The 13,724-nt window shown below is 46.2% G+C and overlaps 2 protein-coding genes across 5 annotated transcripts in view; both read right to left on the minus strand.

Annotated features, from left to right (window-relative positions):
- LOC102302335 (transmembrane 4 L6 family member 5) overlaps nucleotides 1–5,496 on the minus strand; it is a 22,593-nt gene extending 17,097 nt beyond the window's left edge. Inside the window, exons 1-3 of one of the 4 annotated variants that reach the window (XM_005949040.3) lie at nucleotides 3,733–5,496; nucleotides 3,609–3,640; nucleotides 1,371–1,564 (exon numbers count right to left, since the gene is read on the minus strand). In XM_005949040.3, coding sequence (XP_005949102.1) covers nucleotides 1,371–1,547 — 177 coding nt within the window. In that variant the 5' untranslated portion in view covers nucleotides 1,548–1,564; nucleotides 3,609–3,640; nucleotides 3,733–5,496. Of the gene's footprint in view, nucleotides 1–1,370; nucleotides 1,832–3,608 lie in introns of those variants that run through there. The other 3 variants (XM_005949041.3, XM_005949042.3, XM_014329850.2) reach the window with 3 other exon arrangements.
- An 898-nt stretch (nucleotides 5,497–6,394) lies between these two features.
- Nucleotides 6,395–13,439, minus strand: rnf168 (ring finger protein 168). The gene is made up of 8 exons (XM_005949043.3): nucleotides 13,136–13,439; nucleotides 12,692–12,880; nucleotides 12,005–12,203; nucleotides 11,705–11,775; nucleotides 10,292–10,447; nucleotides 10,034–10,119; nucleotides 7,779–7,848; nucleotides 6,395–7,707 (listed from the first exon to the last, which is right to left on the minus strand). The coding sequence occupies exons 2-8, from the start codon at nucleotides 12,836–12,838 to the stop codon at nucleotides 7,132–7,134; spliced, it is 1,305 nt and encodes a 434-aa protein (XP_005949105.1). The 5' UTR covers nucleotides 12,839–12,880; nucleotides 13,136–13,439; the 3' UTR covers nucleotides 6,395–7,131.
- Nucleotides 13,440–13,724: the final 285 nt, after the last annotated feature.

A 13,724-nucleotide genomic window follows, 5' to 3' on the forward strand; every position in this document is an offset into this window, starting at 1 on the left:
CAACTTGCAATACTTGCAAAGTAGATGTTTAAGGGAGGAAACACTACGAATATGCAAAAGCATTTGCTCACAAAACACGCGATGACCTTAAATGAATGTCGTGTTTTTAATTCCACTCCGGACTCGTGAATCTCAACCCAGCAGCAGCGGTAACGTTTGCACGTCCTCTCCCGTTAATGCGGCAGGTAAATAATCAACTAACAGTGCATATTATGTTAGCACGATCTGCCTTATTACAAAGCTGCCATCACTGTGCATTTAGTGACCCTGATGAGACAGAGTCTGGCTCAGATGCTGGCAGCTCTCGCTGCAGTCTACCGGCAGCGTCTCCTTTCAGGCCAGGATAGACGAATGTCACCGAGCAGTGACTCAGTTTGTGGTCAAAGGCTTGCACCCATTTGCCACAGCAGATGATTTTCAGTAAGTGAATGTGTTTAATTGTAGGCAGGGACATTACTGGATATTCTTGTGTAATTGCTACAGAATAATTAATGTTATACTTTGTTATTGCTACAGAAGAATATTTATTTTATTATTTTACATTTACAGTTTTTTTCCTGGGGACCCTGTGACACCCCATTGAAGAGCCGTAGGCTGTGGATCTCTTAAGATCTCACTGTTGGGTTTGTAAGGCCATGTTGCTCCTAAATTTCTATCTTGTTCAAAGAGAAGATATAAAACAAAGTTCTAAGCTAATCGACCTTAGTGTTCTCCTTTTTAAAAATAATCAATAAAGAATCGAATTGTTAAACAGAATTGAAACTGGAATTGGAATCGTGAAAATCAATACCCATCCCTAGTCTCGTAGGATTGAGGTGTAGTAGACACACTGATGTTTTGGAGAAAGTCATTACTTAAGTTAACTCAGGAAGAAAGATTGGAGAAAGAGTCTAAAGAAGAATAAGCAGTCTACAGACTTCTGTTACGGCAGCTCTGCGCAGTAGTTACTTTTGAGGGAATAATATTATATTCTGTATATTCCTCATGTTGTTTACTTTGTTCTTTTTAATCGTACTATGTGATTGTGACTATCACATCATATTTTGCATCTAAATATCATGTCACACTTGACCTCTGATCTCACTTTTACATTTCACATCTGCCTTTGTTTCAGGTTGACCCCAATCGTTTCCTAGATGTGAAGGCACCAGAGTTTGAAGCTTAGTTTCAAAGACAACAGACATTTTATAAAAGCTGACCTTATTTAACTTTGAGGAAGAGATGAAAGGTCCAAAGTAAGGCGATATGTAGAATCCCTACTTTGGCCTACTGATCTGAAGGTCACATACACAAACACACATGGATGGCATGTTAAAGTAGTACATGTATATAAAGTATAAGAACCAGTCCATGTATGCACACACACTCACCAGGAAGCCAGAGCCCCACAGTCCTGTGGCCCAGGTAGCCTCTCTAGTCACATGACCGTCCAACAGGAACTGGATCTTCAGCTCAGGAACCAGTAGCAGGATGTTGCACAGTATGCAGACAATCGCCATGGGAACTAGAGACACGCCCACACATCGCAGACACCTTGATACGCACATCTAGATTTTTATAGAAACTAAACATGAAAACAGTCATGAGATTAACCGTCGAGTCTCTGAAGGTAAAAACACATCCTTCATAGTATTATCATTTCTTGTAAACCAAATATCTAACATCCGACTCCTGTAATTTTAATCGCATTATCTGACTCTTCTAATATGACTCTGTAATCTTGGTAGTGTGGTTACTCTAATCCAGACCTTCCCAAAGTATGGGGCTACCCCCCAGGGGGGGTGCAGAGCCATTGCAGGGGGGGCGCGGTATGAAAAGGGGTGGAAAAAAAACAACGCTTGGACACTGCTAGCACGGGGCGGCCACAGAAACGCAAAGCAGGAGCTGAAGCATCGCTGAAGCATCGCTGAATATGTTTCCAAACCAACTTCATTCTAAGCCAAAGACTAGAAAATATGATGAAGCAAATCTGCCCTTTGGCTTCACCTGCACAAGTGCTGAGGTAGGTCTCCCTGCAGGGTTGGTTTTCCCTGGGTTCTCCAAATCACGGACAAACAGGATCCCACATTCTTGATTTTTAGTTCACAAACACTTGTTGTAATGACTAACTACTCCTGACATGTTGGAGATGTTAGCTCTTTATACAGTAAAGTTACAGCAGGATGCAAATAACATCAGGCTGATCCTGCCACGATTTGTTCCCTCTGTCACAGACTAACAGGATCCCACAGCTGTTTATGTTTTTGAACCCATTTTGCACAGAGAGGCATTTTTGAAAAATATATTGATGCAATGTTGAACATTATTACACAGGAAAAAACCAACTGCATGTAAAATAATGACACCGTGACGCCTCTGCCTTTGTAAATGGAGGGACAGTAACTGTGTGTAAAACCTGCAGACAGTCAGATTAACAGTATTTCGTCTCTATCTGCCATTCTGTGATTCATCTCATGTAAACAATAACGTGGCCACAGCGTGACGTGAAAAAGGCACATACCTTTGACGTTGCTTGACGAACTCTGTATTCCTTGTCCACACGTAAACGCAAAAACTGAGTTTTAAAAAATCTCACTTTTCGGTGATTCGAAACGCCGTTTAGGTGGACGAAACAGCTGCGTGTTGAAAAACACCCGTGTAGGTGCGGACGCAGCGTAAAAGAGTTTATTTTATTACTACCTGTAATTTATTGCTGTTTACTTGTATTTGCTTAATTGTTTACAAAATGTTTGAGGTGTGAAATAAACCGCAATGGAGCAAAATGTGTGCGTGTGTGGTTGGAGGATGTGTGTGTGCTTGTGCGCACGCGGGAGGGGGGGAGCGCGAACATTTTCCTTGTAAAACAAAGGGGGGCCCAGCAAACAAAGTTTGGGAACCGCTGCTCTAATCTGATTCCTGTAATCTGTTTTTTGTAATCTTGCTCCTATACTCTGACTCTAGTCTGACCCTGTATTCCAGCGCCTGTAATTTGCCGTAATATGCCTCCTGTAATTTGACCCATATAATCTGGTTCTATAATCTCTTTCAATATGACTCCTGTAATTTGACTTTGTGATCGGGTTCCTGTAAAATGAGTCCTCGTTTCAGATTCCTGTTATTGGATTCCTCTAATTATGCTGTGATGTGACTCGTTTAATCTGGTTCTTTAAAAACTTATTTATAAACTTACAAAATCATCCTTGAAATGTCATTGAAATAATCACATTCATATTTCTGTCAATATCAGTAAAGTCATAGTCTGAGTCGAGTCTGAATTCATTGAATAATCATTATTAATAATACAAACCTGTTTAAATAAAAACATTGATTCAATCATACAGATTAATAATCACTCATTCTTCAATCCTCGAGTGTTTAAATCACTAAATAATAATATAATTACAAAACTGTGTGATCATGTATCATTCAGGTCCAATCTCATCAAAGTAAAAGCATGAATAAAGGCTCCTTCTATTTGCACTTATATGTTGAAATTATTAAACCCATTTACAAATATAATTTCTCAGTTTTTAGTTTATTTAGTAAGATGATTTTTTAAATCTGTGACAGTACACAGACTTTGAGCAACAGTAATATGTTTCTATTAATAATAGCAGAAGTCGACTCACCGGGAAGGCTGACTGATGATCCACTTCAGACTCTGAGGAACAACCACAAATATCTATCAGCACATGCACCAGGACACGCCTCCCGCTATTACGCATTCAGGAAGTACAAAAGATGGAAACTTACCCTCAACAGGACCGGCTTGGTATCAAACTGGAAAAACAGAAATAAACAGGATGAAATCAGACCTACAAACACACACATGATGCGACGCAGCAGCTGGTGATTCTGCTTCTGTAGCTCAACACGAGGAGGGAGGTTTTTCAGGGTGGATTCCTATTAGTCGATTCTGTCACCACTGATCGTGACTGGTCAGCCGGACGGCATAAAGGTAGAACATGACTGGTCCCGATTACATCGAGGCCTTGAAAGACACGATATATTAGAAGGTAATTATTTGGAGGTTTTGGTGCATTTGTAGACAGAACTAAGTTCACAGCTCCAGAGGCTGGACTGAGAAAGACCTCCTAACAGTCAGGAGGTCAGAGGTCACAGGCCACTCAAAGATCAAATCAGTGCCTGTTCAGCTCAGATGTTTCTGCTGCTTTTCTCTGTAATCAAATCAAAGAGTTTTATTGTCACAGCACATGTGAGTGAAATTCTTGTGTGCCAGCTTCACAAGCAACAGCTGCAAAATGCAAGAAACAACCAAATATAAGAGCAGGAATGTGAGAATGATGAGACGTATGCAGGTTACTAGATACGTATACTCATTCATCCCATGTGTGTGGGTACAGACAGCAGCTGGTTCTCAGCCCACAGTGGACAGGCGAGCTCACACTAAATACTCCAGAGCGAGCGCCCGAGCTCATGTGAGTGAAAAAGAAAAATCTCAGTGAGACATCAGTTTCTGTGCCGCCTGTACGTCAAAGAGGCCACGCCCCTAATGCTACAAACTTTAAAGCTTAAACAGGTAAGATACAAAAACATCCTCTTCTGATGAACTAGAGTCAACTTTGGTCCACAGCAGCGTCTCCTCTGGAGTTTTTGAGTCGCAGTCCGAGGAACCTAAATGGCGAGCCGAGGCGCCCGCGTTGAAGCATCCTCATCAATCAGGCCTGATGTGGTCGACTTCCTCACATTTTCTCGTGGAGCTCATTAGGTCACACAGCGGAAACCATGACTCCTTGGGGATGTTGACATCAGTTACCAAGGTCACATGACCGCAGGGAACGCAGAAAGCCGTGTGGCGATGTAACTTCCTGTTAGACCATACGCAGTGACCTGGTTTCTGACCCCGAGTCTCTGACCTGCTGATGCTTTCTGTTCCTCAGTCTGAGGTCATGTCAAGTCAAAGTTTATTTATATAGCACATTTAAAAGACCAGTGTACATCAAAGTGCTTCACGATAAAACTGCAATGCGGGCAGAACAAATAGTACAATTATACTTAAAATTGCATTTACATGGTGTAGTGCAGGCCGAATGAAAGTCACACTAATTGTTTTCAAAAGCTAAGTTGAACAAGTGTGTTTTCAAACGGGATTTGAACGACTGAATTGATTCCGATGGACAGATTTCCACTGGGAGATTTTTCCAGAGTCCAGGGGCAGCGATGGCAAAAGCACGGTCACCTCTGGTTTTTAAACGAGACCACTGATTACATTAGGAGCAGTTGGCTGGAGGATCTTAGTGCTCTCTTTGGGTTGTACAGATCAAGCAGATCAGTTAGGTAGCTAGGGGCCAGGTTATTTAGAATTTTAAAAGTGAGCAGCAGTTTGAAATTAATGCGATATTTGATGGGAAGCCAGTGTAGTTTAGCGAGGACAGGGGTGATCTGCTCATGCATTCTGGTGCTGGTTAAATGGTAAATGGCCTGTATTTGTATAGTGCTTTGCTTAGTCCCTAAGGACCCCAAAGCGCTTTACACATCCAGTCATCCACACATTGGCGATGGCAAGCTACATTGTAGCCACAGCCACCCTGGGGCGCACTGACAGAGGCGAGGCTGCCGGACACTGGCGCCACCGGCCCCTCTGACCACCACCAGTAAGCAACGGGTGAAGTGTCTTGCCCAAGGACACGACAGACTGTCCGAGCCAGGGCTCGAGCCGGCCTAATTGATAAAAGCTTTTTTTTTTGCACAGTGGATGCTTGCTTCTTTAATTTAAAAGAACTATCCATGAGCACGCCGAGGTTACTGGCAGAATGAGAAAGGTGGTTGGCGAAAGAACCCATTGTATCAGTTAGCTGGCCCAGGGAAACGCAGCTATCAAAACAATAATTTCTGTTTTGCTTTCATTTAAGATAAGAGAATTCTGGGATAGCCAGTCTTTTAACCACCTGCAGACATTCAAACAAAGGCAAGAATGTGGACGGGACATCCAAATTTAGAGGAAGGTACATTTGGATATCATCTGCGTAGCAAAACCATCTAAAGGGTTCAAAAGTTTTACAAGCTGAAGTGTGATCTGTGTTTCTCTGCTTTTCCAGCCAATCAGGGCACAGTACCTCAGTCACTTTGTAATGTCTAACGTTTACCTGGATTCTTTATTCTTCTACCTGTGGCTCACCTGTGGGAGCAGCCAGCAGACCCACAGTCCTCGCTCTGACTGCTGGATCGTTTCACACGGTTTTCGTTTATTCATGTATTTAACGTCAGTGTTTAATATGTCTCTCTCACACACACGTACACACACACACACACACAGCTGTATGTGCAGATCTACATAGAATTAACTCTACTGTGAGACACACGTGATGTCATAGAGAGGCTCCACTGATGCTCCTTTGGGCAAAATAGTGAATGGGGAGTTGCTCATTCGTTAGTGTCAGAAAACAGGAAACGATGATGGTGATGGTTTATTTCTCAGAAAAACAAATGACAAACAGGTTGACATGGCAGCCTCTTTAACCCCTCCTACTGTGGCCATGTGCCGCTTAACCAGGTGAGTGCTGCATTCAGGTGACCCTGAGACAAATAGAAACTCCCACTTTCAACATTCAAACCATAAAAATAAATCAGATGTAGCGTCACATGACCCACTGCAGTCAGCATGCAGCGTATCCCACAATTCCTCACATTCTATCATGTGACACCAGTGACATCAGCAACAACACTAAGGAGACACATTCACACACCACCTGACCAATCATCAACACGTTAACCAGACGTGGACGGGCTCTGGGCGGAGTCACAGAAGCTGGGGCTGGAAATATAATGGTGAGTCGGTGTCATCTGGCAAATGGGTAAAAATAACCTGACGGCACTGAGTCCTCGCCAGCGCTTCCACCAGTGAGAAAGAAGCATTCCAGCTGAATGACGTGCAGAGGCATGAAGTCATCCTCCAGCAGAACTTTTCAAAGTAAAACACATGAACTCTGTTCACAATTCCCCAGTGGACGGTCACTGCCATCACATCTGTGGACCGCCGTGTGCTCACCATGACGACTCACAGGTAAGAGGCAGCGGCGTGTCCACAAACTTCTGGTCTTCTGTGTTTTAAAGTAACAACAGCGCTCAGGTTGACAGCTCAATTTATTCATGCTCCTGCAGGAAGGGGAGGAGGAGCAGGCAGAGGACACCTCAGCTGCTGAAGAACATCTCAGTCAAAAGAGTCTGTTTGCTCCCCTTCCCTGAGCAGGAGGAGGAGGAGGAGGCAGAGGGCTTGGCGGTACAGTTCTTTGGCGTTCTCCTGCAGGGTCTTCCTGGCATGATGGAAGCGCAGCCCTCCTCTTCCTCGGCTCGTCGGTGTGGGCGGAGCTGGTAGGCGTCTGTGGAACCTTTGCTTCTGTCAGTGGCACGCCGTTTCTCCTCCTGGTCGAGCTGCTTCTGTAGGATGAAAGCGAGCCGTCTGTCCTCCTCCTCCTGCCTCCTCCTCTCCTGTAGCTCCTGTTCGGCCGCCTCCAGCAAGGAGAAGGAAGAGGAGCCAAGGAAATGGGCAGAGACTTGCTTGGTGTCTGCTGTCACCTCCTCTGTGGCCTCCAGCTCCGAGCTCTTCCTCTTCACTGATGAACATCCTCCGTCTCTGATTGCCTGACTCCCTGGCTGATGCTTGGCCACCTCCTCGGGTGGGCGGAGCTCAGCCTCAGGCCCATAATAATCCAGCTGAGGTGGTCTTTGTTCTGCCGGTAGCGCTGCCTCTGAAACAAGGATGTTCTCCTGAAACAGAAAGGCTGTTGTAATTTGGTGTTATATAAATAACACTGAATTGAACAGAAGTTCAAACTCACCTTGTTGGACACAAGGCTGGAAGCGGAGCTAATGGTGGAGCTGGGTGGAGCCACTCGGGGGCACAGGAACCTGAAACAACAAATAGAGATGTGTGAGGTCATACAGATGGCGTTCCCGACACAGTGAGTCGTTTGTCCACGTTTGAGGAGGCACTTCCTGCTCAGCGATTTTAATTTCAGTTTGATGTCACATACTTTCAAGATGGCGCTGAAGCGACGGCGGCCTTTTGTCTATTCCAAGTCAAAGCCGCTGGCACTAAATACAAAGGCACAGACCGGCATGTGGCACAGCATACTGGCCAAGCTACAGAGGCCACGAGACGGGAGCGAAGCTGAAAGTGAGGAAAGCAGATCACCGGAGGCGATTCGAACCATCAATCCCGACAGAGACAGTGGGCGACGTGAACTCGCTACAGAACAAGATTGACAAACTCTCTGCTCAGAACAACCATCCGATCTACCGTGACTGCAGCTGCCTATGAGGAAATACACACAGCAAGACTGCAGACACAACACCCCGAAGCCTTCATTATTATATGTGGAGACCCTAACCATGTCACACTGGACTGTTTGTGGTCCCACACGGAGAAACAGGACAACTGGCCTACTGTATGCTAATGTGAGACATGCATACAAAGCCACCCTCTCCCCCCCACTAGGGAAGCCAGACGAGTGAGAACAAGCTGTCGCTGAATGTGGACAAAACCAAGGAGACTTCAGGAAGACTCGCTCCACCCACACACCACTCAGCATCCACGGTTCCACATTAGAGACTGTTAACAGCACCAAGTTCCTGGGAGTACACATCTCAGATGACCTCACCTGCACCCCTAACACCAAGTTAAAGTTCAAGGTTCTTTATTTGTCACATGCATAGTTATACAAGTATAACACACAGGGAAATATAGCCTGACACGCTCCTCGACATGTACAAAGAAATGGGGGGGGGGAAGAGTAAGAACATATATACACACACACACACACACACACACACACACACACACACTGGGTGAATGTGCAGTAGTAGCAGCAAGCAGGTGAATTCTGTACATTAATATGAATAGACATCTGACTATTTTACAGGATAGACAATATAAACATATTTAAAATTAAAGGAATTGAAATGTACATTGTGCCTTGGTTTAGTGTCTGGAAGAGTCCTGTCTCAGTCAATTATAGATGATGTGAGAGGGCGGGTGTGTGTGTTTAGGGCACGGATGGCTTGGGGATAGAAGCTCCTCTTGAGTCTCTCTGTCCTTGCCCGGAAGATGCGGAACCTTCTACCAGATTGCAGAAGTTGGAACAGTTTGTTGCCAGGATGGGACGGGTCCTTCAGTATCTGCGCTGCTCTAGTCCGGCATCTCCTGGTGTAGGTGTCCTGAAGCGGGGGGAGAGCAATCCTGCAGCAGCGTTCTGCTGTACGGATCACTCTCTGGAGAGCTTTTTGCTCCTTCACACCAAAAAGCCACCACCACCACCTCCATCACCAAAAAGGGCCAGCAGCGCCTTCACTTCCTGAGACGCCTGAAGCGGGCCAGCCTCCCTCCTCCTACCCTCACCATGTTCTACACCACAGAGCTGACGAGCTGCATCCCCATTTGGTTTGGAAACTGCCGGCTACAACGGATTGTCAGAGCAGCTGCCGAGGTCATCGGAACATCTCTCCCTCTGCTACAGGACATCTTTCACAAACGCTGCATCAGTAAGGCCTCCTGCATCATGCGTGACCCCTCACAGTCTTTTCCCTCCTCCCATCCGGCGGACACTATCGCAGCATCTGGGCCCGATCCTCCAGACTGCGAGACAGCTTTTTCCCATCAGACTCCTGACCTCACTACCAGCTGCCCCACTCCCCCTCACCACACACACCCTCACAAACCACTAACTGAGTCTATTGCACTCCACATACTGCTACCTTTGTAAATACAGATGGTGCTCTATGGACACTCCTGCTCATGTTGATCACTTTAAATCACTCATGCTGTAAACTGTAAAGCTGCTACGTTGGTCACTTCAAGGCCACTTTAAATCTGAATTATAAATGGTAAAGTTAGACTGTTATTGATCCTTTTTAGCCTTCTTTCTCTTCCTATTTTTATTGTTTTTTTGCACTGAATGGAACCGGAGCCTCGCCGTCTCTATATACTGTACTGTATATAGCAGAGATGACAATAAAGTTTACTTTGACACACTCCAGGTCATGTGACTCTAACCAGTCTTTCTCAATGACCTTGATCTTTAAAACGGTCGCTTACTTCTCGATGTGTCCCACAGAGGCCGCCTTCTTCTTCTTCAGTGGTGTCACAGCAACATGACCCCTGTCCTCGAGAGGAGGGGGGTTCTGCCGAGGAGGGAAAGAGAGGGTGATAAATTTCCTCAGAGAAAGAATCTACCAACTGATCACTGGTTAACAAGCCGAGACGCTTCAGTTTCTGATTTTTAATCAAATATTGGGGATTTTCTGTGAGGCATCTGTATCTATAAGCCTCTCCCAGTGTGGACCAACCACTGACCAGCTGATCACTGAGCAGTCTGGCCAGCCGCTCGTCTTCGTCCCTCCTCTTCCTCTCATCCCGCAGCAGCTGCTCTTCCTCAGCCAGCAGCCTCTGGATGTACTCCTCACTGGCCTTCCTCTCCTCCTCCTGCAGCTCCCGCTTCTCCTCGGTCAGCTGAGAGAGGACAGACACACCTGAGATTTACCTGAATGACCAAAGTCTGTTCATCAGGAGGTCCGATGCGGACTGACCCTTACACCCATCAGTATCTAATCAGCATCCTCTTTGGGTCAGATGACACACAAACCAAAGGCCATCATCACAACAGATCTCGTGCACATTATAAGGAAATTCCAGGACCTTTTCAGACCTTTAGGCCGAGACATCAGAGTGAGAGCACTGACATGTGAAAGTCAGTGACGCACACACAGGAGAATGTGGATTCTTATTACACAAATGTGTTTAACCCACTGGAGGGTGCTACTGCAGGCTGAGAGCTTCAGTCACAGGTGAGAATAACTACAAATGTGTTATGGTCACGCCCACCAATGGCTGAGCGGTCAGCTTTCACTCAACAACAGCATTTATGGTGAACGATCGTTTCTTAAGTTGCTAAATTTAATTTTGTTTTTCCTCATTTGAACCAAGATTTGAAGTATTTAAGTTTTATTAGTTTTATCAGTGATTTAGATCATTTATTAGAGATTGTAAAGTAAAAGTACACATTAGCATAAACTCATAAACAAAGGTACACAATGACACATCTTAATAACTTATATTATTACCAAGGATGAACATTATGAGCAGCCTGTGAATAAGACGTCTGACCACATAAGCTGACACCGCAAAAACACAACAGCAGCAGCGATGATGCTGGCAGGGTTTAACGTGGAGGCGGAGTCTGTTTATACCACCAAGCGTAAAGAGGCAGAGCCTTACTGAGACTGAAGGCAGATATCCTATCACATGTGGAAGCAAACAGGGGTGAATCTAAAGGGGGGCATGGGGTGTATTGCAGCTGCAGCCCTACTCACAGCTGCTACGAAACACATTTAAAAAAATAATTGTAAAAGTAGAACAGTCACAGGGTTTTATCTCCTCGCCATCAAACCTGTAGTCCCTCATCAGCGTCCCCTGCTGCCCTGCACAGCAGCAACGCGCCCACTTCGCCAGCTCTGACCCGGCTCATCAGCAGTAATTATTCGTCTCTTCACTTCCTACAGTTCCCTAAATATTTACTGATCAGCTTTGGCCCACATTAGAGCAGCCTTGACGTCACAATGCCTGTAAACAGCCAGGTGTGCCGTATTAGTGGTTTTACATTCATTTCTATGGAGTCCAAATTAAGTCCCTGGGGTTCTTGTGTAACACTGAGGCTTCTGCACATCCTCACACATCCAGAGCAAAAGACTGTGTGTGTCTTGAACTCACTTTGGTGATCTGGTCCTCATACTCTTGCCTCAGCTCTCCAGGTTCACTAACTCTGCGGAAACACACCAATGCTGCCCATGCGCGCGCACACACACACACACACACACACACAGGGTTCAACATCACATTGACCTATAAGAAAGCAGCTCTGCATAGTTCACATTTCAGAGTAATCCTTCTTTTTCTGAGCTTCCGTCAAACATGCTGTTTGCCCCTCACCCTTTACAAAAGCAGTACCTTTTCTGATTGGCTGCCCCTCACAAACTGCAGTTTTGAGCCAAAGATTTGTGTCCGCGTTACCTGAGTGGGGGTCCTCGGCCTCACCCTGCCCGCTGAGGCGATGCTCGCACTGTCGGGGGAAGCAGGTTTGGATCCGCCTCCACAGTGTTTCGTTCACTAGCGTGTTGTTCCTGCTGTGTAACCTAGCCCAGGTGGAAACCCTCTTCCTGCACATGGGACAGCACAGCGTGGCTTTATCCACCGACTCCAGGAAGCACACCTGCACAGGTACACACACAGTCAGGCCCAGTTCTGCCGGAGCGCCCTGAGGAGAAGTCATATGACTGTAATGTGTGAGGTCAGGCTGAAGGTGCTGGCATCCAGCAGACCTTTGACCTCTGACATGAAGATCAGCTCAGGAGGCTAAACGCCATCAGTCCAGTCACTGATTGGCCATTTAATTGGCTGCTGTTGGCCTGTTAAGGTTAGAATGCAGGTGTGTGACTGGTGGAACTGAAGCAGAAGGAGCTGAAGCTCTCATCGGGTCAGTTATAATTCACTTTATTTAAAACCACGTCTTCAGTCACAGGAAATGAATAAGCCTGATGATGTCATTCAAGGACAAAATGGAAACACACACACAAAAAAGGTCCTGACTACTGCGACACACGCACGCACACCCCCTAACCTGTCTGTGCACACACCTGCTGGTCGTGCAGGTAACTTAACACACCTGAGCTACACGCACTCATTGTGTGTGCGTGTTACCTTGCAGAAGGTGTGTGTGCAGGGCAGTGTGACGGGCTCCATGAAGACCTCGAGGCAGACGGGACACAGACAGTCTTCTTTGGACAGCGTAGTCTCCTGGCCCCGCCCCCCTACGTCCGAGCCCTCAACCTCTGACGCCGGAGACATCTTCCTCCTCCTCTTAGACGTTACAGCTCAGCAAGGAAGGACCTAAACAAAGAGGAACTCAGTGAGACAGGTAGTACTGTACTTCCTCTCTCCAGGATTGAGCTGTCAAAGGAAACGTACTCGATTACTGCTCAATACTCCCCCCTGTGGCAGCTAGAGCCCGCTGCTGACCTCTGACCCCAAGGTCCGCGAGCCAGTAAACAATCCATTCCTACAACAGCACCTAACGGGGTCAAAGTTAAGCTAGCTCAGGTGTCTGTGTTTCGGAAGTATGCCGTCACGATTACTTGGACTCACCTGAGCAGCCGGGCCGTTTAAAGCTTCCGTTGACGCTGACGTTAGCTTCGTGTTATATCCGAACTAGCAGCGGTTCGTTGGCGGATTAAACCGCGGAAAAAACAGCGCCAAACTTATTTTTTCACCCCGGAAACAAACGGGGCTCATGGGAAACTGCCACGCTTTACCTGAAACCAACGGTTGCACGAAGACTGTCTGAGTTTGCCGGAGTTTAACCGACTTTACTGCAGCTAACCAGCTAGCACTGAACACCCGCGTGAACAGGCTGTTGGCACAATGCGCATGCGCTTTGGACCAAACAATTTTCCCTCCCTCTCTCGTCGCTTTCGTCTTCTTCTTCTTCGTGGATTAACCCAATTCTCACGGAGCGCCCCCTGCTGTTCACAGCTCTACAAGCTCAGCGGTTTACTGTAAATAACGTACACAAACCAGAGATACCGCAGCGAACCCATGATAGAATAGCCTTTTTTGTCATTGCAAGTGTGGGTGCTCCACACCGACTGTGCATGGAATAAAAATATAATAAGTAAGACATCAGTAATTAATTACAGACAAGAGGAGTGTTTGTTTACAGTTTGAATGGCCCAGG

The sequence above is a fragment of the Haplochromis burtoni genome, unplaced genomic scaffold (genome assembly GCF_018398535.1).
Source record: "Haplochromis burtoni strain Fernald_Lab_line unplaced genomic scaffold, NCSU_Asbu1 Contig_636, whole genome shotgun sequence".
NCBI classification, from domain to species: domain Eukaryota; kingdom Metazoa; phylum Chordata; class Actinopteri; order Cichliformes; family Cichlidae; genus Haplochromis; species Haplochromis burtoni.